Source organism: Lissotriton vulgaris, chromosome 4_1, assembly GCF_964263255.1.
Source record: "Lissotriton vulgaris chromosome 4_1, aLisVul1.2, whole genome shotgun sequence".
Classification (NCBI taxonomy): Eukaryota; Metazoa; Chordata; class Amphibia; order Caudata; family Salamandridae; genus Lissotriton; species Lissotriton vulgaris.
Window position 1 is genome coordinate 1,039,552,209 of NC_141691.1, and position 25,086 is coordinate 1,039,577,294.

General features: G+C 42.5%; 1 protein-coding gene across 1 annotated transcript in view; it reads right to left on the reverse strand.

Annotated features, from left to right (window-relative positions):
- ADCY2 (adenylate cyclase 2) overlaps window positions 1-25,086 on the reverse strand; it is a 3,890,318-nt gene that overhangs the window by 206,419 nt on the left and 3,658,813 nt on the right. The window contains exon 20 of the mRNA XM_086965279.1: window positions 14,994-15,152. Coding sequence (XP_086821405.1) covers window positions 14,994-15,152 — 159 coding nt within the window. The remainder of the gene's footprint in view (window positions 1-14,993; window positions 15,153-25,086) is intronic.

Below are 25,086 nucleotides of genomic sequence, written 5' to 3' on the forward strand. Positions count from 1 at the left end.
TACCGATTCGGTAAATATTACCGATTCGGTAATTATTACTGAATCGGTACTTATTACCGATTCGGTAATAATAACGATTCGGTAAAATTACCGAATATGTGCACCTACATCTCCCTAGCCCTTTACCGATCGGAAACGGCCGAAAATCGGTATTTTCGGCCAATTCCGATCGGTAAAGGGCTACCTACATCTGGCCCTAACAGTGTAATTGCATATGGGTATGCAAATTTATCCTAAAACAGATTTATTTTGAAGCACTAAAAAAGAAAACCTACCTCTAAATTAGCGTGTTGAAAGCATCAGTTGTTTCATGAAAATAATTAAAGGAATTGCTACTTAAACTGAGATTCTTTTCAGAATAACAGTAGTACGTTCTTATTACAAAATGTAATTAGCTTTAGAGGCTTGGATTTAAAAAAATGTTTTAACGCAAGCAAACTTATTGACAATTGCCCACAGGCACTGGAATGTGCATGTCACAACATATGTTCTTTCAACCCGTTTGCTGCTGCTATTATTCATCTCTTGCTGGATTAATAGTAGAGCATTTGATATTCAACATGGGCAGCATCCTAAACTCTTCTAAGTCTCATGAACCATAGAGGTGAGGGGAACCGTGGTAGCGCAGACCAGATTTCAGAACTGTGTAAGCAGATGGCTCTTCTCCACAGAGCTGCACAGAATGCCACTAATGAGTAAGTCACTTTTGTGTATCAGGCCCAAAGTATTTTCCATATGCAAGAAACTGTTATTATCCAGGTGGCAGTGTGTGTGTGCAGAAGTAGCTGTCAATAGAAAAACTGATGCAGTTGCTCCAGGCCCAAGGAGCTGTATGCGCCCACTGGTCCCTTATTATAACACCAACATCCTTGGTTCATCAATATATATGTGTTGGGAGGTGGTTTATTACTAGGCGCAGGTAGGTACCTACAGATATTAATAACACCACAATCACAAATAAGGTCCAGTCAAGTCTCAATAAATTAATCCTTGCTCAGCCCTTGGTAGCCTGGCTCACAAGCAGCCAAACTTAAATTAGGAGACAGGTGTGTGAAGTATTTAATATCACAAAAACCGAAAATATGTAAGACACAATAAGCAATAAAAATCCAACACCAATTTTAAAAATAGGTAATATTTTTCTGAATAACAGGACACCAAAATGACAAAAATCCAATGTAGGGAATTGGAGATGTGATTTTTTTAAAACTTAATGTAAAAATTGGCTTCCAGTGCCAAAAAGTTAATAACGTCAATCGGGGCTATCTGGTTTTGCTTGACTGGGACCGAGTTAAAGTTTCAGGCCCACGGAGCGTGGGTCGAACAGGTTAGGTGGTTGGAGGCTGGTCACGTTTTTACCATCTGACTTATTTGGTTCTTTTTTCCCCAAAGTCATGTGATCCTCCTCAGCAAGCAAGGTGGCAGTTCGACGACAGCGGCCTGCTGTAGTGCAATAATTTGGTGAGCACTGGAGGTCTTTGTCTTCATCATCGACGGCAAAGAGCTCCGGAGCTTTCAGCAGGGCAAAGCTGGATTTCAGGCTGAGTTGCTATTAGATGTTGCAGGCTTGACTCTCGTCGTCGGCGTCAGTGAATTTATGACGATCTTTATCAAAAGTTGTTCAAATTTTCTCAAATATCTGAATCTTTTTCCATTAGTTCTCTTGAGGATTTCTGAGAATCCACAGCACCAGGCAAGTGTCCAGAAGCTCTGAGTTGCCTATTGAAAGTTTGGGACTACAATTCCCACAATGCACCTGGTCAAATTCTTTAAAGTCAGGGTGAAGCTGGTCAGTTAGACTTGTCCTGATGGAGTTGTTGCAGGTAACGTCTAGAATCTCTTTTCTACCAGTTGCTCTTAGGGAGTCCACTCCTTAAACTTTTGAAGCAAGGCAAAGTCCTCTCTGATGAATCTTAAAGTGTGTAGCAGGTGCAGTACTTGTGAGTGCAGTCCTCTCTTGGTGCAGACCAGGGGTCCAACAGGGCAGTTCTTATTCTCTTAATGGTTCCAGGCAGGGAGCTGAGGAGCAGTGCAGATTTACCATAGTTATTGCAGTTTCTGGGCTGGCAAGAAGGGGGGCACCCCTGACCAATAGGGTTCAAATTACCACCCTCTGTCATCCACACTTCCTTAAAAGTGTTGCATATTGTGTCCAATAATGCACTATTTTCAAAAAATGTAAATGGAGAAAGTCTCTCCTGGAGGTTTACGTCTGGCTAACCAAACCCTGAGGGATATGGCTAACTTTTCCCTACATTTCCCTTCCAGACCCTCTCCTAATTCAATTACAGGGGCTCCCATCTGGCTGAGGGTGCAGGAAATGAGGCGGGCCTGGTTCTTGCACTATCTGTCTTTCTCCCTTTGTAGACCAGTTTGGCTACCTAGCCTCCTTCCTGTCCTGACATCTACATCTGCAGATCTCCTCCCACCAGATGGTCTCTTTGTTTCAGAACAGGCCACTTCACACCTAATCTGAGCAACTTGGCTCAGCCTATCAAAAACGAACCAATCAGAAGATTCTGCTACAGGGATGCTTTTGGTAACTTCAGGAAAGCAAGTTCTGTAATTTATTTGCTGTAATAATTATAATAAATCTAACTTTGGCAAGTTGTTGGATTTATTGTTACTATTATTTTGATACTTTCAATTATTGTTCTAGCTGACTACTGTCAAGCGTTACGTTTTATTAAAGATCAATAAAGTTCTCCCAGGTTAGCCTATGGAGCTAGTACACATCAATGGGATACCATGAAATTGGGAGTTTTTCCCTCACCAGGACATATAAAACATATGTTATAATATCCCTGTTTTAATTACAATGCACCTTACCCCTGGGGCACCTAGGGCAGACATTAGGGGTGACTTACATGTAAAAAACGTAGTTTTAGACTTTGGAAGAACTTTAAAATTCCAAATTTGAATTTGGACACAGTTTATCTTAAAGCAGTCTGCAAAGCACAACAGCAGTGCACACTTAAGTGCCTTAATTCCACTGGGATTCCTAAATCTACACACCCTACCATAAACTAGGGACTGACAGGTAGGATGTCATAACAAATTGTAATTATACCTAAATATATACCTTTTAAACAGAGCACTGTGCCTGGTTAGCAGGGCCCAGGGTACAATCAGTCAGTAACCACCAGTATCAGTCAACAAATGGAGATGATCAGGGCAAAAAACATGACTTTTATCACAATATGGTTTGCACAAGGTGGATCATTGAGTTAATTATTTGCTGTTTACATCTGCTGGGCTCTCAGGTTCAGGAGATTGACTCCTTACAAGACCAACTTAGCCTTCCTTCCTACCAAGATAATTTGGCAGTAGTGCTTTGAGAACTTGAACAATATTTTTGTACATTCTCAGGTATTTAACAGTGCATCTTGGCATGACACTGCCTTTCACAGCTGATTCAATTTCACCCACCATGGATGGAAAAAAGCTGAAAGGAAGGTGTTATCTAGCAGCAAACCTCTGCATGATCACCAGCCTACTGAGCAAATCAGATAAGGTCTGTAATTGGATACGTGGGTGGGGCTATGGTAATTGCAAAGTAGCTTCTATCAGCCAACCTCTGAGGTATAGCTAGGAGAAGTAGAAACAGCCTGAAACTGTAGTCCGTTTCAGCAATTTCCGAATAGCTACCATGTGCCAATCAAAATAAGACTGTCTGGTTATATCTTGTGATTGGCGGATGGCAGCCCGTGAGGAAACAATGGGCAGAGTGAGGCGCCTATGACTGTTTTGCAGTTCAGAGAGGCATGGGCCACCTGAATACAAGAGCTTTTCCCGACCCAGAACATGATATCTGCCCTATCTTCGAGTTCACCTGCTTAGTGGATTTAGGCATTTTGTAAATTGTAAATTGTAAAATTTTAACCACTATTCGGTCCTCAGTTGAACTTACAAAATTGGCATGTTACATGTGTTTTATGTTTTAGATCCAAAATTTCACCCATCACTAATTGTCAAAAGGGGACCAAGCAGTATGTTAGAAAACTGATTCTGATAGCTCCGATATATCTTCCAACTGCTAGATGATGACACCAAAACACCTCACATATCAAAACAGGTGGCAAATGTAGCAGGGAGGGAAGAGACACCAGGATTTAACTCAGGAAACCTGTCTTAAGATCAAAAGGTATAGCAAATGTGTTTACTTAATTATTGAGTTATTCATATAGTGTAGACCTAAAAGCTGGGGTACTTGATCTGTGTATAATTAACAACAAAGTACAGGAACATTTGTCAATCGAAAGAGCTACTACCGAGCATTAGACATGAAAAAGGTGTACAGAGGAATACGGAGTAACATATGGGATGGCGTTTAGTGAAGAGGAATGAAAACCCAATGGCAGTTTCCTAAATCGTTTCTGAATAGGTGTGTTTTTATGTTGTTGATGGTGCTTGTCTCACTTCTCAAAATGTGCTGCTTATCGTCAAAATAGCGGGGAAGATCTGGCTTCCAGGGGGAGCAGTTGAAGGACCTTCAGATTTGGAATTGTGTAAAATCGTAAATCATACGTTCTTAAATAGCGCCTTTCACCGTAAGGTCTCAAGGCGCTTGCTTTGGGAACCCGTCCTGGCCTTTCCCTGCGAGATTACCCCTACTGGGCATCCCCAAGGTGAAGACCACGCATCCCATCGCAGTTGGGCCGTAGTGGCGATTAACGTTACGTTAAAAATATTTGTACCGCGCACGTTCACCAACGGTTTCATGGCGCTCTTGACATAACGGCAGTTGGGATGGAAGAGTTACTCAAGTGTTGACTGAAACAAGAACGTTTTTAACAGTCTGCGAAAGTAATCATAGTTGGGACAGAGGCGGAGTGCAGTTGGGAGGGAATTCCAGGTGGTGGGGGCCATAGCAGAGAAACTCAGGCCACCATGCTTTTTCCGTCTGGTTTTAGGAATGACAAGGAGATTAAGGGTTGCGGAGCTGAGGTGTCTGTGGGGGACATACCGTGTCAGGCAAGAAGAGATGAATGCAGGGGCTAGATCGGATAGGGCTTTGAAAGTGACGCAGCCCAGTTTAAAGATGCAGCGTTTAGTGATGGGGAGCCAATGGAGGCTACGCAGAAGAGGGGTGACATGCTGATATTTTGGCTGGCGGAAAATCAGGCGGGCTGCCTGGTTCTGGACAAGTTGTAGCCGGTAGAGATGGATTGATGGAATTCCGGCATACAACGTGTTAGCATAGTCGAGTCTGGAAGGGATCAATGCTAGGATGACTAAAATTAGAGCATCTCTAGTGAGGAACCTACTGATTTTACGAATCCGCCTTAGATGGAAAAAACAGGATGAGGTGACTGCGTTGATTTGAGGCCTCATAGAGAGGTCCTCAGAGATGATCACCCCCAGACTCTTCACAGTGCTAACTGGGCTAGGTGGAGTCCCCAGGGAAGAGGGCCAAAAGGTGGAATTCCACGGATTAGTGGAGCCCCCAACAAGTACCAGCTCTGTTTTTGTGGGATTCAGTTTTAACTGACTGTGAAGCATCCACTCAGCGATGTTGAGCACCGGTCTTGCCGGCAGGATGGTTCGCTTGCATAATGTAGTAACCTACAGGGATAGCTGTGAGGATGTCAGGGCCTGAGTCCTCGGTTAGCCACGTTTCGGCTAGGAGGAGGATGTCGATGGTACTATCATGCAATAGTTGGAAAACTTCGAGCTGATGGCGAACTAAAGAGCGGGTATTAAGATACAGCACCATCAGAGGAACAAGTGTTGGGGACGTGAAGGTAGAGGGGGAGGGAGAGTGTTCGAGGGAGGAGGGGGTTTCCAGGACAGGGATATCTGAGGGGACAAAGATACCACATTGTTGGGCGGCCCTAGTGGCGCGATCGGTAATGGGTCCTGGGAGGTTAAGGTTAAGAAGGTCAGTGGAGGAATAAGTAATAAAATAGGCATTACAACGGGGCCCTAGGCCCGGTCGGCCGCGGACGGGCGCAGACGGGCTTGACTTGTGCGCGACTTTGGCGCGAAGTCGGCGCTCCCGCTGCGCTCGTCCGCTGCGCTTCCGCCATATCGCAATTTTATACTTATGTGAGGAAACACTAGACCGCTAACCTGCGATGACTGGATGCAGGGCGGAAGTGGTGTTGCAAGCAAGCAGGAAGTGACGCTCCTCTTACTGACCCTCCGCGCAAACGGCACAGAGCCGGGGCGGAACGGGGTCACGAGCGTGGTGAAGTAGAGGTAAGAGTGAGCGTTACACAAAACAGAATAATTGAACAGAGTGCTATTAAAATCAGCATTAAAAGTATTCAGCAGCCACAGCAAGTGTGCATCCGCAGCCTAGCTCGCCGCGTTAGATTAAGCAAGCTATTGCCCATAGTTGCAGAGTGTGAACCCACAATTCGAGGAGGCACCGAGGCGAGAATTATCGAGTCCGTGGACATTTTGAGCTCAAGGCCCTGCCGCGTCAGGAATTGAACCCTGGTCTGACCTCTGCATTGGGGACTGCCACCCCTAACCGGTGAGCCACACTTCTCCACTGTGTGTGGTCGGATTATTTTGACACATGTAGGAGGTGGGTTGCTGTGTAGAGAATAGCTTTGAAGGAAGCCAGAGCGGCTTCTGGAGACTAGGAAAAGGGTGCTATCCCAGTCTAGTTGTGAGAGGCCTAGGGCTTGTCCTACATATTTGAATTTGTCATGAGGGATATGTGATTTGATTTTCTCAGTAGGAGCAGGAGGTAGGATGCCACCTCTCTGAGTTCAATAATGTGAGGTATCATTCAAAAAATGTTTTCGAAAGTGAACCCCAGCCCTTTTCCCAAGGGGACACACTTGAATAAGATACCATGAGAATAAAGCTGAAGTATCCATTTTTTAAGCGTCTGAGTGTTTGCTTGGAATGGACTAGGAGGAATTTTGTTTTAGCCGGATTTCGTTTGAGAAAAAAAGAAACTCATCCAGTTCATCAGGTTTTTGAGAGAAGGTGTCAGAGACGCAGTGTCCGATGGGCTGGTTACTTGTTGGTTGTGTATTGTTGACATATTTGTCATTCTTTGTCCAGGTTCAGCTACCCAAGTGGTTCCATATAGAAACTGAATATTGAGGGGAAGATCATGTAAGCTTACAGGACTTCATAATTTACTTGGATGGCCGGGGATCTTAAAGGGCCCAATTTGACAAAATATTACCAGAGAAGAGGAAAGGAAACACATTTAGAACATGGTCCTTTATTTCCATCTTTAGTCAGAGAGCAAACAAGCAGGATGCCTCCACCACCCTTTTCTGGAAAGTCAGTTTTATATCGGACACCATCGGGAGGCTAGGCAGGCGTGGAAGTCCAAAGACTGCCATGAAGAATTTCAGAGGCAGAACATGATGCAGAAAATCTGAACCCCAGAAAGAGAAATTCAGAAGTATGTAGGACATGGAACAAAAAGGACAAAAGCAACAAACGTAGAGGAATCCAAAGGCCTGATGTTGACTAGGCAGAGTAAAGACAATCTGCACAATTTTCAGCGTTTTCCGGCAGGGAACAGCAATTAGAGCCAGTTTTTATAATGATTTGGGCACTGTTGGCCCTCCAGCTGTCTGTAGAGCGTATCTATTTAGGGGATTGATATTCAAGGTGCTATCTTGGTATTGTAAAGTTGAATATCTTTGCATGATTTCTCTATCTGTTTGTCAAGGGAACCTGTCCCACTGAGCCACACTATTTCTTCAACGTTGATAACTAAGGAGCCAAGGATTGTAACCCACTCAACAGCTCCTTCAGGGAAAACAGCACCGTAGAGGTGGTAAGGCCTGAGTTCTCACAACAGTAAATTGAGTTATACTGACCATGCTAAGAAACAGCAGAGATTATTAGCTATAATTATTATTATTTATTTATATATTTATTTGTGCATTTTTTATGTAGTGCGGACATTACCCAAAGGTTCTAGAACGCTTTACAATAAACATAAGTCGTTACATAAGGTCCAGAATTACAAAGTAGCGCTATCAGTATGCACCGAAATTACAAAACAGCAACCAAACAGTAATTAAACAGTAACCAAAATTACAACATAGCAGATCTTTACAAAAGGCATGGAATACAATTGCTCAAGATGTAAGTAGTATTGTGGGTAGTATGAGCGGCAGCAATGGATTGGTTGTCAGCTGCCTCCATGTTCCTGATTATTGTGATTGTGAATATTATTGGAGAAAAACACCCAGTCAGGCCAAAACCCACAGAGACAATTATATAATAGAAAGTTAGGTTTGTTGAAGGACGAGAAACCTTCACACACCTGTGAAGAATGTACTTCTGTGCTCTGTAAATGATGTGAGGCCTGCTATGACATCACAATGATCTAAGGCCGGGAAGGGGACATGGGACTAAATAACTATTTTTATAAGGAAGGAGAAACCTACTTTAGTTCTATACCTCTACTTTTATGTACACCAGCTTTGTCATTTGTCTTAAAGACAACAAAAAGAAGAAAACACTTGTGACCATGAAGTCCATAGCATTTTTTTTAAAATTAGGTAAATATTTCCTTACATCACATTATCCACTGCTTTCCGTTGTATCTAAAAAATAATATGTTTTGGACCATAAAAAAGCCAGAAATTAATATGTACTGCTGCAGTTCTATATGAATGTGTGTGGAAAGATGTGATTTTAAACCATTTTCGTGCAGCTTGGAGACATGTTGAGATTCTGATAAACAATGACTAATGAAGTATTTTATAAACCCAATTTTTTGATGAATTATAGTTTTTCCAGTCCAGTCCTATATTCTTTCCCTTCCAAAAGAATCAGGGCTGTTTTCTTTGGACGACACTTGTATGTCCTTCTTCCATTCCCGGGTGAAAATGTGTCTAGGAAGAGGGCTGTCTATAGTTACCATAGCCTAACATAAGAATGTACTTTATTATGCAAAGAATGCTGGGGTGGCTTTGCACTCTCAGGGTTTCGATCTTCTACCTCTGGAGAAGTCGTGGGAGGGAGGAATGGACAGAATGAGCTCTTTCTGGAAATAAGCTTTCTTGGGGAGAAGATACAGGAGGGAGGATGATCTCACCATTGTGGAGAGAGAAATGATTTTCTGACTCTTATTTGGTTTTGGATGGCAAGCTAGAAGGAGCAACTTTGGAAAGCCCAGGTAAAGGAAGGAGGAAGACTTGGACCTCAGACACTGCCGGCATTTATTTCAAGGATACTCTGAAACCAGTGACCGGGACTGTTTTGAAGCACATGACTCAGGAGTGCTAATATTTTTCCTGAATATAAGAACGTTATTGTTGGTAAATTAAAAACCCTTACAATATAAAAGCACTAGCATCATTTTCTAAAAAGGATGCATTAGTTAAAATTATTGGAACGACGATTAACTTTTTGGTTAAAACTCAACTTAGCTTCTTAGCTGCTGTTATAAGTCTCACAGACCAAGTTCAAATCAGCAATTTGTTAATGACCGACAAGCCGTTGATATGTCCAATGATGGAGTTTCGCACAGCTATGATGGGACAGGGTTGGCTGCCCCGATAACTTCTGACTGGCTTAATACTTTCTTAACACATTTTGTTAACCCGATATTCAGCTTTGTGTTGTCCTGGTTGTAGGCTGCTATTATGGCTTGGCGACAAGATCAGATTACAAGTCGTATCCATTCTTCTAGCAGAAATGAAGATATAAAAGTGAGCATTGTTGGGCATAGACAAACTATATGTTCCATCCTCTCAGTGTGGTAGCCGCACAACCTGCATTGGATTTGACTGTCTCTCCGGTGCCATTCTGGAAGATTTTTCAAAAAAGGCCATTCACCCAACCTCAGCGCCAGGAACTTTCGTTTCAAGGGCCGAAGTGCTTTATAAATGAAGAGATTCAACTTCTGGATTAAAGTTAGTGATTACTGCCTAAGCATGTTTCCTTTTTGACAATATTGCCCTGTCTGAGTGAAAGGACCACAACCTGGCTCTCTTCTTGATAGCTAGCTTTAATCAGACTGGGTGGATTTGTTCCCCAAAGTTCCTTAACACCAAGTAATTGTAGTCTATGATCCAGGAGGAGCCGATATTTGTGACTGGCATGAGTTTTCTGAATTTCTTGCCAAAGTCTGGCCTCCAGTGAGTCTTCCCGGGCCTGACGCAGTCTGTTCCAAAATTTTATAAATGCCGCAGTCTCTATGCCATGATGGTCAACTAAGCCAAATTCAAGGCGGACTTGTGCCGGTGATGCTGAATTTGGCAGATGGAATGCACGTTTAAAGATTGTTAGTTGTCAGTTTGTTTAAAAGAATGTTTGTGGTTCTCTTCATAATCTCTTGGCCGTACGTCAGACAGTTAGTTATTTTTGCCTTCATCACTTTTAACAATGGGATTAAGCTGGGACCTAGTAGTTTGTTTTACAGTTTTGTTGCTGCAGCCTCTAAAGCCAAAGCTTTGGTCCTCAGTGCTTCTTTTTGCTTGGCAAATGAGCTTCTAGAGTCTAAAAATATTCCCAGATACTTATAGTGAGGTGTTGAGTCCATTTTTACGTTATTAAAATGCCACCTTCCACGCATCTTCTTAGGTTTCCCAAAGGTGATTGTTTTTGTTTTTGATAGGTTCAGCTCTAAGAGGTTGTTTTTAGTATAGGGGACAGTTCATCAAGAAGCCTCTGTAAGCCCACCTTTGTGTGACTGAGCAGCACCAGGTTGTCGGCGTATAGGAGGTTGCTGATACGTACTCCATCGAGTTGGGGGGGACAATTGACACTATCAAGGATTAGCGAAAGGTCCAATATGAACAAGTTAAAAAGGAGTGGGGCCAGCACACAACCTCCAATTTCCTGAATACATTTTTTAAACCAACCTGATGGCTTGCCCCTCTGCCACCAAAATATCATGAATTTTATCTAACTTCACAATGCTATAAAATGCAGCTACCTGAAGGCACAGGGCCTTATTCACAATGGTAACTCACACTCCGTAGTAAATTTACACTTTTGAGTAATTAATATTCAAAAACTCCAGGCCTGTTTCACAAAGGTAAGTTTAGACTTTTGAATGAGTTTAATACTTTTTGGTATCATAAACTAAATGCAGTTGTATGACTCTGCACTCCCTACACTGATGTGGCCAGAGTTCTCTGTGCCCGGATACTCCACAATCATGGCTGAGACCTCAGCACAAATAAGTATACGGAGTGTTGAGTTGTTTGTAAAAACCAGAAAGTTGTAAACATACACAAAAGTGCACATTTACCTTTGTGAATCTGGGCCTCCAAGTGTAATCTTGCTTCAAAAGTGTAAGTAACATGTCTCACCCCACAGATTATCAGCCTTGGCTTACTCTTGTGTGGGTGGGTGATGGTTCTCCCTAAACCCCTCCCTGGTCACCCCTAAACCTGTTTTACTACTCCCTAATCTCATCCTCTTTAGGTGAATGCCTGCCCCTTTTCCCATCCTCTCCACTGTGCCTCTCACACATTCACTGCTAAAACTCATATGTAAATGTGAGAAACTACATTTTGTTGTATGCAAGATAGGATAGCACTTGTAAAATGCACTAATACCCGGAGGTATCAAGGCGCGAAAGCAGACCAGGAGGAAACAAGATGAGAGGCAGCCAAGCATCCAAAACTAAGACGAAAAAAGCCAGGTTTTCAGATGTTTTTTTAAAAACCAAGACGGTGCCTGCATTAGAAATGTATGTGGGTGGGGAGTTCCATAACGTGGCAGCCGCTACAGAAAAGGAGCTGCCACAAAATGTTTTTTTTTACATTCTGTAACATTACAAAACATACTTCACAGCACACTTTGTGAATCAGGCCCATAGATTGGCACCTTCTGGAGGACTATCAACATGAGGTGAAATCTGAACTTGCTTGTCTGAAGCTAAACCAAGTGAAGCCAAAAAGACCCCAAACATGTGACAATAACGCTATCCTTGTGGCAGTAACCAACAAAGGAATTAGTGCGCACTATAAAGAAAATGCAAATAAAAACCACATACAAATACTTAGTCCTATATCCATCCCCAATATTGATTACAATTGATTAGGTACTGTCTTTCCCAACACTTGCCAAATTAATACTACCATCAGGTGAAAGCTAAGAGGTCATACTGTCGTGGGGCTGAGCCTTGCATTCACACTGTGTTAAGTTGACATGAGCTTATTAGAAGTTTAAACACCATTTTTCCTTTCTGCTGCCTTTTGCACACACTTTATTAAATGTTTAAAGTCTAGCAGAGTGTTTTGCTTTACACGAGAATAACATGTTTTTCTATATTAGCAGCCTTGCTTGGTAAACTTAGTCTGAATAGTGAGTGCCGAGGCCTTCAAGGTTATTTCAACACAGTGGTTGTTGTTTGGACTGATCCGCGCACGTTCTGGACATAACATGTATGCAGCTGTGGCCTCCTCTGATTTTGGCGCTTTTAATAATGCACTGCGCAGGCATGATTACACACACTTGGAGAACATTTGCATGCTGAGAGCTGGTGCAGAATCTGATGTGATCCATTTCTGCTAGTACCAGAGGTATGGGGCCGCCTTTGTAATCCCAAGAGACCTTCTGTAGATATAAAATAACCTACTTTCAAGGGAGTGTGAAATATAGGTATATTTTAAACCTGTTTCCATTTAGCATTATAACATGCTTTCTCCCTTTGTAATTTACGGAATAGTAACTATGCTGATAATCTTAGCTCTAATAATATGTCTGCTTGTATTAGCTAAGATACTGCGCATGAGAACACGGTGTTAGAAATAAATATTTCAAACTTGCACATGTCTTCTTTTACTCCCTGTTTTGAACTGGTATGAGAGTATAACGAAAGAGTATTCATGTGTTCCACATTGCCTGAGGTAATCTAAATTCCATTTTCTGGGTTGTCTAATCATTGGTATTTTGGAAGAGCCAATGAGACACTGATGCTAGTCTGGTAGTGGATGTTGGGTACTGAGGTGAGTTTTGGCACACACTAATTCACTGAGGTTCCAAGTCTCTATGCACAGTTCTGTATAGGAGCAGAATCCCTGCTACAATACTTCTGCATGATAAAATCTTTCTGATTCAATGACAGTGCTTGTATATTCTTTACTTACTGCTTTCTTTAAGGTTCATACATTGTGGCTAATTATACCAACAAGCCCATGCCTTTCTCCTTACATGATATTTATTCTTTAAACACTGTAAAGGTGCTTATCTAAATAACATATAAGGCTGTGATAACATTGATTTGGATAGTTGTTTTCAATTTTTGAAACAATGTAGATCATCATAAAAAAATCACAAATCAAGGTCTTAGACCATAACAGAGCATTATAAACGTCGAAAAATTAAGCATATGTTCAACAAGTCTAATTTATGAGGCACTTCGGACATTAATATGAAATCCCGGCAACCAGCCTGTTAATTCCATCCTTAGAGTTATAGACACCTGGGATTACAAGTGGGACACTGAAGGTCCACTTAGAAAAGAGGAATTTCCAGGGAATTCTGCTCCTGATTGGCCCAGTAATTCCCCATTTTCCCCTGTAGTCCCCTCGTAGATTGCACTCCAGCAGGTGGAATCTCCATGTGAAACACAACAGAACTGCGAAGTTTCCACTGATCCTATTATTCTGCTGGGAACTCCAACTACTGTTAACAGCTATTCCAGAAATAGAAGGTCATTCCAGAGCTTTGAACCATAAGACATATTTTGATCCATATAACATACATTCTCAACTGCAAAATCGTTTTAATATGGCTTAGATGTAATGTTCATTGGTAAATGCCATGCTCTTTAATCCCAACACAAACACCTCCAGTTCTCAATTCAATTTAAAGCCTTTATTGGCAGGTCGGCAATACTCATTTCAATAGTCAATAATCATTTCAGAATCAATTATCGCTAATAACAGGGTTTTATCCAGCATGTGCACAGCTCTAACGAATAAGCAAACAAGGTGCGCCAACATATGCATTGTTTCCTTTAGATATCATCTCTGTAGTTAATGGATTTAAACCTTAGGATACACATAAACATATATCATTCATGTTCAGGGCCACATGAATTAGGCCATTGTGCCGGTGTGGCCCTTTTTGCAAAATTATAGATTTTCTACATTTGCCACATAATCCTTCATCTGCCGCATAATCTGCAGAGTTTAACAAAAAAAACAGTTTCTAGCTCAAACAGTTCAAAAGTTACTAAAATTGCAGTGATATGTGTTGCTGCGCAATGGAAGCCCCTTTACAAAACTGGACTGGTCATATTTCTGTTGCTTATTGCTATACTTGGATATTAAACTACAGCCCCTGCAACCCCTGTGGTGCAGGGGGCTCGAGCTCCAGGGCCCCCTCAGGCAATCTGCACTGGTGGCAGCTGAAAGCTCTTGACTGGGTCCGGAGCATGGGGAGCCCCCTCCATTCACTTTGCAGGGGGACCCCCTCAAATTACGTTACACCACTGAAAACTAATGAGGTGCAACATTGTCCAGACAGTGTAACCAAGTTTTAAAACGACAAAATAATGAAGTAATACTATTACAAAATGTGTTGCATTATGCTGCATATATTTCCTTTTTCTTGCTGCATAATTTACTCAACGCTGCCGCATAATTTGTCCCTCTCCTGCCGCATAATTCCAGTGGCCCTCCTGTAAAGTCTGGAAGGACAGGATAAGACCTGAAGGAACGGCCAATTTCAATTAGTACATTACCAGTACTTGCTTTCACAAACGTTACTTATTCGAAATAATAATTAAGGAATCAGCACTCTAGGGTGGAACGAAGAAATGGGTCTGGGCTGAGAGGTCCATGCTGGTGTATTTGGGGTGTTTATGACGTCAGGTAAGTTGTTTGCCAGAGTCAGAGCATACACGTTCAAAATGCTGGGGGCAGATTTACAAGCCCCATGCGCCACTTTTGCGTCACTTTTCCCATGTTAAAAGTGACGCAAAAGTGGCGCAAGGGGCTTGTAAATCTGCCCCTGGATCTTTAACAATCTCCTTGAAACATTGTAGGCCCAAGTTGAAAAAACACAATACATTATGTTCTTAAACAGCAGTGACTGACCTCGTTCTTCAGGTTCCGGGCTAAGAAATGTTCGGCCACGTGGGCGGGGAGTACGTTTTCCAGCAGCACTCGGTTGAGGTTCTCCATGGTCTCAATTTCCTCGCGTTCTTTTTTGAATTTGTTCTTCCATAGGAAGTCTAACCTACAGTAATATTCATTCTGTTACAAGAGGACACAGAGGTAAAGAAACAATAGGCAATGTGTCCTGAGAGTGTCCAGGTTTAAGAAACAACATCAAGCAAGAATACATTTCACTCCCTATGTCAGGCGTTGGAATTCTGATATGAGAAACAGAACATTTTCTGCAGAGGAATGACGCTTCCGAGACTAAGAAATGTGCAACACGGGCTACAAAATTGAAAATGTAAGCGAAAACATTACTGATCCCTAGATCTGGTTCAGAGCAGTAGAATATAACAATATCTGAATATTCCTTTAATAAGGTCGGGAATCTACTCCTTCAGAGGTTGACTTTTGACTTTTATTGGAGTCTCTGAATCCCAGTAGTACTCCAAGGAATAAAAGGAAGTTGTACCTCAGTTGCAAAGTTCCGACCAGGCGAAAATTCTGCATGATTAAATAATCTAGAAATGTACATTTGTGCAGGGTTTCTTTTTGGCTCTTTAATTGGTAAATATTATTTTCTACGAGGAGGTTCCTTCCACTGCACAATGCACCCCCTATCCTGCTTCACTTTGTAACCCTGTGTTTTGAAGGTGTAGGTTGTTCTGCATCTGTAGGGCAGGAGACTACCTGTGTAATATTTGGGAATACCCACATAACTGTTTACTGTTGTATTTCACAAGGCCAAACCTGCTCAAATGCATATATTCCTTCCCATTCTCCTCTTTTTATTTATTTACTTGATTATTAATTATGGGTTTTATATAGAACATACCAGACCCCGGAGAGTTAGAATGCTTTGCAGGAGGAAAACATACAACTCACTTGAAAACCAAACTGATGGTACACCAGGGTAAACAGTGCTAGACAGCAACAGTTTGGCAGATGATTGTGCAGCTTATTGAGATACAATTTCAAAGGTATTTACTATTTGCTATGAACTAGACTGAGTATCAGAACTAACAAACACATAAACTGAAAAAATACAAACATGTTCATGAAATTAGCTAGTCTACACTCCTTTTAGATAGAAAAGGCTATAATTGACAGGCATTAAATCCCCCTTGGAGATACTACTGGGTCTGTATTGCTCTAAGTAGCGACTTCCAAAAATCTCTTCAGCACAATCTCTTGATCAAAATTGTGTGGCAGTAAAAACACAGTGGCTGCAAATTTCGTAGGTAGGGCCGCTTTTTTAAAAAACTTTTCTTATAATGATATTGATGGGTAAAATCTCATTAACAGTACGTTTTTTACAGTGTTGTTTATTGTATTGTATTACATTTTATTTTATTGTTTGTTATTGAGAAATTGAGTTTTGTTCACAAAGTGTGAATTTTAGGTATCGTCAACATTTGGTATATGTTCTTTGCATGCACACTGCTCATTTTGCGCGTTGTGTGTTAAAGGCCCTAAAGTTGGAGGTACTTAAAAGTTTCCTATAGGATAAGTCCCATGCATTTACTGCAGCAATGAAGACGGACAACAGTCCTTGTGGATCTTGGAGTTGAGCAGCTTCTCTGGTCCCGTTTGCTGGGCTGGTTGATCTGAGCGGAAGATGTGGACTTCTCCAAATCAGCACTGTAGCACAGTTTCTTTCATCCAGAAACCACACCCAAGCCACACAGCCTACAATGTGTGAAGCCTAACTGATGCTTTACATTCACGGGCCTATTCCTTCACAGCATGTTCTTTAATCGTTTCCCTACTAATGGCATTAGTAAATTGGTGATTAATTTCAGGAACTAGAAAGTGCTGCAACATTTTCTAAGTCTGAAAGCGTCAGGCCTCTGTTCTCTAGTTTGGCACGCTGCATTGGTCGAGCCACATGAGATGACTTTCACATATTAATCAATTTACAAAGCTCAAAATCAATTTTAGAAAACAACACTTTATTTTTATTTATTTATTCAATCTTTATTTCGGCCATGTGGCCATAAAAGATGTACAACAACAATAAAACATATACAACCATGGTAAAATCAACAACAATAACAAAACAACACATGTTATACACTGTAAAATCATTCATTTCTGTAAATTAAAACTACCAGAGTTACATTTTAAAAGACTTGGGATTAAATCAGGGCCTGTGATTTCAAAATGCGAGTGCGGGTATGCCAGACATTGGTGAGGAATTTTGCCAGTACAAACACGGTTAAACTCGAGACATCGGTTTTTAGAATTCTGTACATCGGGAGATACTCCCTGCAACCAAAGTTTCTAATAAGTGGTAAAAGCCAGTGCTTCCTAGCTTTCATATAGGTTGGGCAAAACAGGGCCACGTGTAGATCACTCTCCTCCGCATAGGAGCATGTCGGACACTGCTTAGAAGAGGGCGGGGTTGTCCAGGAGCTGGTAAAAGATCGCAGGGGCAATGTTCCATATCTCCATTGGAGAAACAGCTTCCTGGACAACACGGGGGACATGGCGTCCAAGACCCTTTCCAGCCTATATGAGTCCTTGCTCAGCATAAATGCAGATGTTAATGATCCCTCCCGCTGGCAGTCCATGGCAGTTGATAATTTCTGGTCGTGGTAGACCTTGGCCAGAGTTCTGCGTGGGATGTTTAATGAGGCGTTTGCAGGGTCGGACCAGAGATCAGGGAACCCCAATGCTGTACATGATTTTTGGATGTATTTTACCCAGGGGATTTGTAACGCTTTGGGATGGCTTAGAAGCTCACTCAGTTCCGCCCTGTAAGCAGATAGTTCTTCGCTACTCCACAGTCTTCGCCAGAAGACTATGGGTCTGAGACCTATTTCATCAGCTATTGGTCTCAGTCCCAGATCCAGCCTCAGGGGAAGGAGCGGGGTGCTGGCCGGAAGTGCAACTATCTGTCTAATGAAATTGTTCTCAGTTGCCGACAGACTACGAGTTGATGTGTGTCCCCACAATTCCGCCCCATACATAGTAGCACCCCTAGCCTGTGCTTTATAGATCTGTATGAGCGGTCCCAAAGGCCGGTATGTCGAGCTCTTCATCATCCGCGCAATGCCACCAGTGGTCTGTACTAATTTGAGGTTAGCTCTTATTCTGATGTGGCCCCCATGACATAGTCTCATTCAGGGTTACACCTAAATATTCAAAGGTGGAGACTCTCTCTAGCCTTGACGCTCCCAGTAGTGGATTCGGGCGCAATTTCTGACTTGGATTCAGGACCATAAATTTAGTTTTTGCGGTGTTAATTTCTAGACCCCTGTCTGTACAAAAGGCCACAAAAGAGTCAAGAATCTGCTGAATCCCCATTGGGGTTTTGGACAGGAGCAGGGTGTCGTCTGCAAACATGATTGCAGGCACCCTGCTGCCGTTCAATTTTGGGGCGTCAGTGTTTTCAGTACCATTCAGGTGGGCGATTACCCCGTTGACAAAGAGGCAGAACAGGGTCGGTGCAAGCACACAGCCCTGCCTAACCCCCCTGTCAACGGGGAATCTGTCCGTCAGTTCCCCTGACTTCCCGCACCTCACTCGGGCATAATTGTTATAGTGTAATCTCTGTAAGATTATCAAAATGTCCGCGGGTACACCCATCTCTGACAGGACATTCCAAAGTTTACCTCTGGGAACCAAGTCGAAGGCGGCCCTCAGATCCACAAATATTGTGTATAAGCTGCCGCCATCGAATATCGCTGCCCTCCAATAGATCATATTCAATCTGAAAACCTGGTCCACTGTTGAAACCCCCTTTCTGAATCCTGCCTGATAGGGGCTAAGGATACCCATTTCTTCCTCCCACTCCTGAAGTCGATTCAGCAGTACCCTACCAAGCAACTTCTGTGGTACATCAATTAGGCTGATTGGTCTATAGTTGGCTGGGAGCAGGGGCGAGCCCTTCTTATATATGGGAACCACCTCTGCCCCAGCCAAGTACTTGGAACCTCCATGCCGCTCAAAACTCCGTTAAACAGAACGGCAAGGTAGGGGGCCCAGACGTCGGGTTCCTGCTTGAACAAGTCCCCAGGTAGGCCGTCCAATCCTGGCGCCTTGCCCGATGTCAGACCTGCTATTGCTGCCCTAACCTCTCCCACTGTTATTGGTTCCCCCTCATATACTGCCTGGCCACCCCCAGTGTCGTTCGTGGTTTCTCCCAACTCAGAGCTATAAAGGGATTGGAAGTGAGTCTACCATACCCCTGGTGCGATGTTAGGCTCAATAGCTGAGTGGAGATTCCCCGACCCCCCATTCACTACTCTCCAGAAGGTCCTGTGGTCTCCTTTCACAAGGGAATTATTTATCTCCTCCCATTGATTCTCCTCCCATTCAGTTTTAGCATGGGCAAGTAGTTTTTTATATGCCCGTCTACTTTCTCTTACCTTCTCTCCACCTTGACCCTTCTTAATATTTCTAAGGAGTTCTTCCTTTGCCTTTTTGCAGGCTTTATTATACCACGAGGATTTATGTAGCTGCCCCCTCTTTGAGTTTTGTACGTTACTAAATAGGACGGGGGGGCACCCTTTATAAGGTCCTCGTGTGCCTGGTGTAGTTTGCCCGGTGTATCTTTATTGCCCACCCCGATGGCTAAATCTCCTACACTCTCTAGAATAGGGATTAATCCTGCATAAAGCTTCGGGAGCTTCTCCTGACTCGAGGCTATGTTTTCCCACCTGATTCTTCTTCTGTTGTTAGCCAGTAGAAGTTCAGGTGTGTTTTACTCACTCATAGTTGCAGGGGTTTGAAGGCCAGGATGGATAAAATCAAGTTCTAAAGCATTGTGATCGCTGTCTAGCCTTTCAGTAACCCTAAAATCCTTGATAGTGGGCCAATTCACTATCTGTACCAAAACATAATCCAGACGGGATTCTCTTCCTACTCTATTGTAGGTAGTTCTACTGGGTACATCTGAATTGGTACGCCCATTACAGGCTCTAATTCCGAATTTTAGGGTGAGGGCTGTGATCTGCAATGCTACGGGGGTCCATGCCTTTGGGGGAGGGGCTTCTACGGAAGGTACTAACCACCTAGTCTCCTCTTCCAACGGGAATCCATCTAGGAGGCCAGGTAGCGGCTCAAAATGAGAACAACACTTTATTAGTATGGCACATCAATGCACAAATATTCATTTTAGTTAATGTATCTGTTCCATCTGGGTGTGGGACACGAATTGGCAGTTAAAAAAATCTCTTTTATCTTAGGCAGAAGTTGATCGCAGTTGTGCCTATAAAAAAACATCTTTTTTACTAGATTCCCATATTTGTACATTTCTGATGGGCTGGCCCAGGTTTTGACTTTTGCAATTGTGTGGTAAGAGACCAACATTTGTACCATACGTTCTATTTCTCATCTGCTGGCAGTGAGGCGACGCTCCTCCATTATCGTGGAGGAGCCGCGCCTGGGCTTTATGCATGAAGCTGAGACTGGTCCAATGGAAGACATTTTGATAATAGTTTTGTAATTAGGGTTAATGATCTCTGTGATTGACAAAAGTGCAAACCCTTTCCTTGTTCCAAAAAACGTGATCACATTTTCCCGACAGAAGGTACTGGGCACAGTTTCTCCCAGTAAAATTGCATTAAATCCCTGGACAAAGATTGGAGCAGGGTAGGAGTAAACAGTTAATACACTTCTTTGAGAAGACATATTTCTCAGACGATTTGACAGAGGACAAACGTGATATTGCTTTTAAAACTGCCACATCAAAGCCCCACTGCCACACAGCCAAACATGTCTTAAGACCGCCTGCCAGATTCCGACTGGAATCTAGGTCGGGTGGTCCTGCTTTGGCGGCCTCAAGGATGTGCTGTGCTAAGACTCATATGTGACCTTAGCAAGGCATCGCCTTGGGACCTTCAAAGCACGTTTCTGCATGGCATGGACTGTGAAGTCAATGCCGTGCAGGAACAGGGGGTGCATGCAGACAGGAGAGCACAGCTCCTGGTTCTTCAACCTCGTCTCTAGTGCCTCGAGTAATGATCATTTGCACTTGCTTCTGCACCCCACAAGATTTAACCTTCCAAGCCATCTTGAAGTTTTTCAGTCTTAAAACGCATTTGACTTGACACATCACCTCACGATTCACTAATTTATTTTCTAATTAGATTTCTTTGTATTCTTTTCTTAAAACAGCAACTGGTCATTTTGCTCTTCAGGTCAACTACTATTTCCTGTTCACTCTTAATTGGTTTATCTTATCATTGTAAGACACTGGATTATTGACTGAGGGGAGTGGAAGCCCCACTCAGGAAACAACCACAATCCTTTTCAGGATGAATCGCAGCGGTCATTAAATTACACTGTGCTTAGCTCTCTAGTAACTTGGCACAAAAGCAGTTAGGCTTAACTTAGAGGCAATGTGTAAAATATGTATGCAGCACAATATCATGTAATAAGGTGCAAACACAAGACAAGAAAGACCCAAGAAAAATCCCAAACCAATTTAGGAAAATAGAGTAAATTTAATAAAATAATTTGATACAAAAGCAAAAAAAAACAATCAGTAAAACAAGATGTATTGAATCCCAAAGTTGTTTTTAGTACAAATGCGTGAAGAAGCAGAAAGCACAACTCACGGTTATATGGTCGCTTTAGACTGTGAACAAACATTACACGGGCCTGCCAACAAATATGGAGCATGGGTCGTATACAAAGACCAGGACAGTCCCACTGACGAGCTATTGCCTTCAAGCCTGGCAGGAAAAGCTCGATTTGCACTACTGGAGGAGGATACGAGGAAGAGGCTTTTTAGAGCAAAGAGCAGGTCAAGCAACACAAAAGGCTGTTGATCTAGTGCAAGGAGACAGTCATTGCTGAAGCTTCACGTTGGTGGATCATCACGGATGGTCACTGTCAGCACTAAGTGAAAGTCTTGAATTGCCGGTCATTGCATATAGTCACTGTCAGCGCGAATAGCAGGTCTCATTGGAACTTCGTGTTGGTGGGTGTCATGGGCGGCAGCGTCTTCATGCAAACAAGCCCATTTATGGTCATGAGGAGCCCAAACTTCAGGATTTTCACATTTTTCAGGTGGATGAGCTCTTACTGATGCCAACCAAGTGTCCAGGACCTGGGGGTACCTCTTAGGGATCATTAATCAATCCAGCAGAAATCAGCAGCAGGGCTCAGGTAGGTCTAGTTGCGGCCTGTCAGCTGGGCAGTTGCAGAGAGGCCTCTGGAAGCTAGTTGTAACCCTGTAGCTCACACATGATGTCAGCCAACTGACCCTTTTAGTCACTCTAAGTATCATGGAATCAAGACAAGCAGGTCCAATTTTCCTTCCTCAGACAACAGGACAGTCCTTCAAGCAGCAAGGCATTCCTTCTGGTAGCAGGACATTGCTTCTGAATCTTCCACAGGTCAAGAGTTTTATGATGGGAGGTTATGAAGGTCCCAATTTTGTACCTTGTGCCAGCCTTTGTGTGGAGGAATTCCCTGACCAAACCCCAAGACTGATTCTGGTCAGTTCTTCATCTTCCCCTGGTAATGATTAGGGTGACAAAAGCAAGGGAAGGCCTGGTGTCAGGTTACTTTGTGTGTGCTGTGAGCAAGGTCCCTTGAAATGTAATCAGGGCAGGGTGCAGCTCCTCCCCAGCCATCCTGCCAGGAAGACCCTCTCTAAGCTACACCCAGGTCCCATTATTCACTATCTGGGCTCTGTTGGGAACTGTTTATGTAATGCGAGCTGTCACGAGCGTGCTGCTCATGTCACGGCTCGTGACTAGATCGTGTATAATAGGAAAGTTGGGAATCTTGTTATGTTTCGAATAGGTGGAATACTGAGGGGGTACAGTGGTTAGGAGGTTGTTGGGCATTCTCTGGCTAACCTACATGAAGAATGGATGTAAAATAAACCTCCTCTTACTTCATGCTTGCTTAGTGTTATTTATACTTCAAGATTGACTTCCAACACTGGCGACGAGGATGGGATTCGTTTACCTGCTATGTGTTAAAGAACAGGATTTATCGGCTTTAAAAGAAGATTATTTGTTTTTAAAACTGTGATTGTGCAGCGAGGCTTTACGAGGATTACGGAGAGCGGTGACCCAGTGGATTACTTTGTTTGAATTTTTTTTTTCCTGGTCCAAGGAAGAAAATAAGGAAAATAAAAGTACAAGAAAGGGATCTTACTGTTGACAGTGTTTTGATTCGATGGGACAGGAGTTCCGTCTCGCAGCTGTTCAGTTCAGTTCCATTTCCGAATCCTGAGGAAACTGTGTGACTAAACAGATTGACGAAGTACAGAGTCATCAGGTTGTTTCCTGTCATCACGGCACACGTCACGCGCTACGTCGTTTGTCATCACGTTACGTGGGTGCCATTTTCAGTGCTGCTTAGCAACTCGATTTCGGAAGAAGCATTTTCAGGATCGTTTGTGGTATTTTGGATTAAAGGTGAAAACTATTTGCATATTTATTCTCATCGGTGACACGCACACCGCGTGTCTCATTATATGGATTTACATAACATTTTCAAGGTTTGGTGACACGCAGTAACTATTTGCATATTTATTCTCATTGGTGACACGCACACCACGTGTCACATTATATGGATTTATATAACATTTTCAAGGTTTGGTGACACGCATTCTTTGTGTTTTATTATCTTTACATTGATTATTTTCCGCTTATTAAAAGGAATTTTTTTTTTTTACCTTTAATTTACTAAATCTATAATGTCTGGCATTGTTCCTCCTCCATCATTTCTATCGTCCCCAGGTGAACCTCCCATGGCTTGGGAAATATGGGAATCTGTATTTCTAGCCTATGTAGAGGTATTGGAGGTGGGAGATTGTGAGCCAGAAAGGAAATTATTGCTATTAAAGCACTGTTTAGGTGGAATTGCCTTGAAAGAGTTTAAAACACTACCTGTTCTTGTAAATCCAGGAAATATTAATGTATATGAGTTCGCTTCTTTGCAATTAAGCTTGCGATATAGTAAAAAGAAAAATGTTGTTATGGAGAGGTTCATTTTTTACTCAAGAAAGCAACGTGCTGATGAACCTGTGGAGGATTTTGTTTCTGCTTTAAGATCATTAGCTGTCACATGTGATTTACAGCCTGATTCATCAATCTCCCGTTTTGCGAATCCCTAATAGCGATTCATAAGGAATCGCTATTAAGGACTTGCAAAACGGGATTCATGTAGGAATTGCTAAATAAATAGCGATTCCTACACAATCCTTATTTGCGAGTAGCAAATTGCTAATCGCAAATAAGGAATAACTCCCCATTCATTCCTATGGGCCAAAAGGCCCATAGGAATGAATGGGGAGTATTCCTTATTTGCGATTAGCAATTTGCTACTCGCAAATAAGATAGCGATTTCAAGGGTGCCAGGGGTGTCCAAAGGACACCCTGTAGCACCCCTTAAATGCAAATTGAAACAGGTGTTGCGCACACACATGTCCAAAGGACATGTGTGTGTGCAACATGCAACTTAGAAAAATGCTTTTAAAATCATTTTTCTAAGTTTTTGCTATTTACCGAGAGGTCTGACCTCTCGGTAAATAGCGGCCCAAAATTGCGAATTAGCAATTTAAAAATGGTTGATGAATTGCATTTAAGGAATCTCAAATAGAGATTCCTTAAATGTAATTCCTCGCAATTTAGCGAATTAGCAATTACCGATTTTTGCATTTGGGATGATGAATCCCAAATGCAAAAATAGCGCTCGCAAAGGGCCAGATTCTCAGAATCTGACCCTTTGCGAGCCGATTTCGGCTTGATGAATCAGGCTGTTAGAACATATCTCCTATCAGCAAGTTTTAAGGGACCAAATTTTGATGAGAACTAATAACAAAAAAGTGCAGGAACGACTTTGGACAACATCTGATATGTCTCTAAATAAGTCTATAGAACATTCTGAAAAATTTGTGAAGGAGATCAGAGGAAATGATAAACGTGATGTTTTTAATATATCTAAGGATTCAGATAGGTCAAAGAAAAACTATTTACCTAGAAGTGATTTTTCATCTAGAATGGACAACAAATTCAGAAATCCAAAGTACGAGAAGAGAACCTCAAAACTACTCTGTTTC